General features: G+C 33.4%; 1 protein-coding gene across 1 annotated transcript in view; it reads left to right on the forward strand.

The window, feature by feature from the left end:
• The first annotated feature begins 420 nt into the window (after window positions 1-420).
• The window catches only part of LOC106935975 (plasma membrane calcium-transporting ATPase 2-like), a 40,353-nt gene continuing 37,785 nt past the window's right edge, over window positions 421-2,988 (forward strand). The window contains exons 1-3 of the mRNA XM_015016728.1: window positions 421-432; window positions 1,208-1,364; window positions 1,721-1,753. Of these exons, the coding sequence (XP_014872214.1) occupies window positions 421-432; window positions 1,208-1,364; window positions 1,721-1,753 (202 nt within the window). The remainder of the gene's footprint in view (window positions 433-1,207; window positions 1,365-1,720; window positions 1,754-2,988) is intronic.

Here is a 2,988-nt window from a genome sequence, read left to right on the forward strand (position 1 = left end):
TTTTGGTAGTGCTGAAAACTGTAAGACTTTTACCGATTACATTTTTTAGTTTGAAGTTTTAAATATATCCTGAAGCTTAAGAGATTCAAAGTTTAAGAACATTCTATGAAGAAGAAATATTTCCAATTTTTATTTATGTTTTGTCAAACTTAAACGTTTTAGATCATCATACAAAGTAGAATTTTGAACAGAACCCTGTTTTTTCCAGAAAAAAAAAGCTATCCAAACCAACTTTGGCCTGTGTGGAAAAAAAATAATTCCCCTTAACCCTAATAACTGGTTGTTCCACCTTTCATCACAACAACTGCCATAAATCATTTGCAATAACTAGAAATTGGTTGTTATGCTGCCAGGATGAATTTCAGTCCCCTCTTTTTAGCATAATTATTTTAACTCTGTGACTTCAGAGGGTTTTTGAGCATGAAGTTTAAGGTTAAGCAAAAATATCTTATTCAGATTTAATTTGAACATTAAGTAGGCCACTCCAAATCCTTCATTATCTTTCTTTTTTTTTATTGCTGGAAATTCTCTTTTAAGATTTTCTTCTAGAGATGAGTAATCATGATAACACCAGCTGTCTGGGTCCTGAAGCAATAAAGCAGCCAGAGACCATCACACTTCCACCACCCCATATTTCACCGTCTATATGATGTCCTTATAAAAAAAAACTGCACTCTGCACCAAGTTTACTTGTATTTGAACAACCAGAAACAACAAACATGAATCATTTCATACAAAATAATAGGAGTGTGGTTTTTTTTGTTGTTCTTGCCCTTCAACAATGTCCTTGTAATCCTTTCCAGACTAGTTGTTTATTAATTTAATTTTTCAATCGAAGCATGATGTAATTTTTTCACCTGCTTTGTATGAGGTGGGTTATATCTAAATGATTTCTTAAATCTACAAGTTTGGAAGTAATTAGACCTGGGTGTGGTTGGCGAGATAGAATATGATTACACTTTACAATTTACATCAACAATGCAATTACTTGTAGAGCTTTAAATCGGGTTAGGTTTAATAATTTAAATATTTTTTTTAGAAAAAACTTTCATTTTCTGTTCATTCAGGTTATCTTTGTTTAAAAAAAAATTGAGAGATGATTTAAAACACTAAAGTAAGACAAACGTAAGAATAGAAGAAGCCTGTAAGGGAGCAAATATGTTCCACAGGACTGTAGATAATCAGTGAAATATAGATGTATGTGTAGTGTTTTTATGACAACGCTGTCCTTCTTTCAGGGACCCACGTTATGGAGGGGTCAGGACGTATGGTGGTGACTGCAGTTGGTGTCAACTCGCAGACTGGAATCATCTTTACCCTTCTTGGGGCTGGTGTTGAGGAAGAGGAGAAGAAAGAGAAGAAAGGTAAAATCATTATATCCCTAAACATGAGTCATTCTGAGGCTTTGTTTGTGTTTTTAATTTTTAACAGTGCTACTCTGCAGCATATCCTTCAAATCAGCTTTTGTCATTTCATTACCTTATGTATGGAAAGTCTGTGTAGCTCGTCGTGTTATATACGTGTTTTTTAAGTATCTGATACATTTTAAGCACTAAGGTATAACCACAGGGATTTGTGTGATACACTGCATTGCAGTCAGATGAATGTGTACTCGTACTGTATGAGATGAGTCTTGGTGGTACTGATGCAGTATCCAGGTTCTGTGGGTTCAGGTGCATCATTGTCCTTACTCTCTTATTGTTCCAAATTTTCCTCGAAGGAGAGGCAGTGGAAGATGGACATCAGAACACAGGTAGAGTATCACCTTTCTCTGACCCCTGGGAGTTGTACCTAGCTATTCCTACATGCGATTCCCGATAAATCCCACTGATTACTCACTCCTTTCCTGGAGCCGAGTGCCACTCCTCCAACTTAAAAAGAGATATTTTATAATCACAACACTGCATCTTTTTAAGTGCTAACAGTTAACATATTTCATAGAGCATAACCCTTTGCTGCGATATAACAAGCTTTGCACTCATCAAACTAACTAGCTCACGTCGGTCCTCTTTGAACAGACTGTCAGACTCATCTCAGTGCTTTGTTATAGAACAATGACATGAGTGTGACAGCCTTGCAGGTGTACAGAACATGTACCGGCAGCAGAAGCAGATTTAAACATTGTCGCCTCTATTCTTGTTTAGCACAATCCATTAAGGCCGTCTGCTCTGCTTTGAAGCTTTTTTTTTTTTTTTTTACTGTTACTGCTTTCTCAGACTAAATGTAGTCAGTAAATTTAAAATCTAATATCTCTGGAGGTTTTCTCGGATCTGAAAACGAACAAATTCTGTGTCTTTGTTTCACTTGTAGTTTAATTAAAATTAATTGGCAACATTTTATTTCAATTTAGACAGTCTTCTAGCTTCCATTCCTTGTTAATTCGTTTTAGACTGAAAGATCCCAGTAGTCTTAAAACTGATGAATTAATTGTTACTTTTGATTATAATCAAACTGAGACCGAAACATATTTTAGTTCAGCATTTTTCTGTCAACAGTGCAGAGTTGACATAAGTAATAGAATGTGTTTGGAAAAGCACAGTTACTTATTAGTTACTGAATGGCCACTATTCTTTTTCTTTTTAACCAGGAGAAATTATAGTTCATTCTTTATTGCCAAATAAAGCGTTGTCTGTTAATTGGTTGGTTATGCTATTTTTCCTTGTTTTATTTACTTTACATTGAAGATTTTGATTTTTAATCTGGTTATTTGTTGGTTATGCAACAAATGGAATTATGATTTGTGATGCTTATAGACATTACATGAATAACATGGTTTGAAAAAGCTTATCTAAAACCAAATTAAAATGACCATGTAATCATTTAAACCTAATTGGACACATTCAGTATAATTATATTATTTACTACATCAACCAGTGTTAACTTTTACAGTTTATATATATATATATATATATATATATATATATATATATATATATATATATATATATATATATATACCTCCTCAGGTATATATATATGTGTATATTA

Source organism: Poecilia latipinna, unplaced genomic scaffold (genome assembly GCF_001443285.1).
Source record: "Poecilia latipinna isolate Pla-1442-1.1 unplaced genomic scaffold, P_latipinna-1.0 Scaffold2053, whole genome shotgun sequence".
Classification (NCBI taxonomy): domain Eukaryota; kingdom Metazoa; phylum Chordata; class Actinopteri; order Cyprinodontiformes; family Poeciliidae; genus Poecilia; species Poecilia latipinna.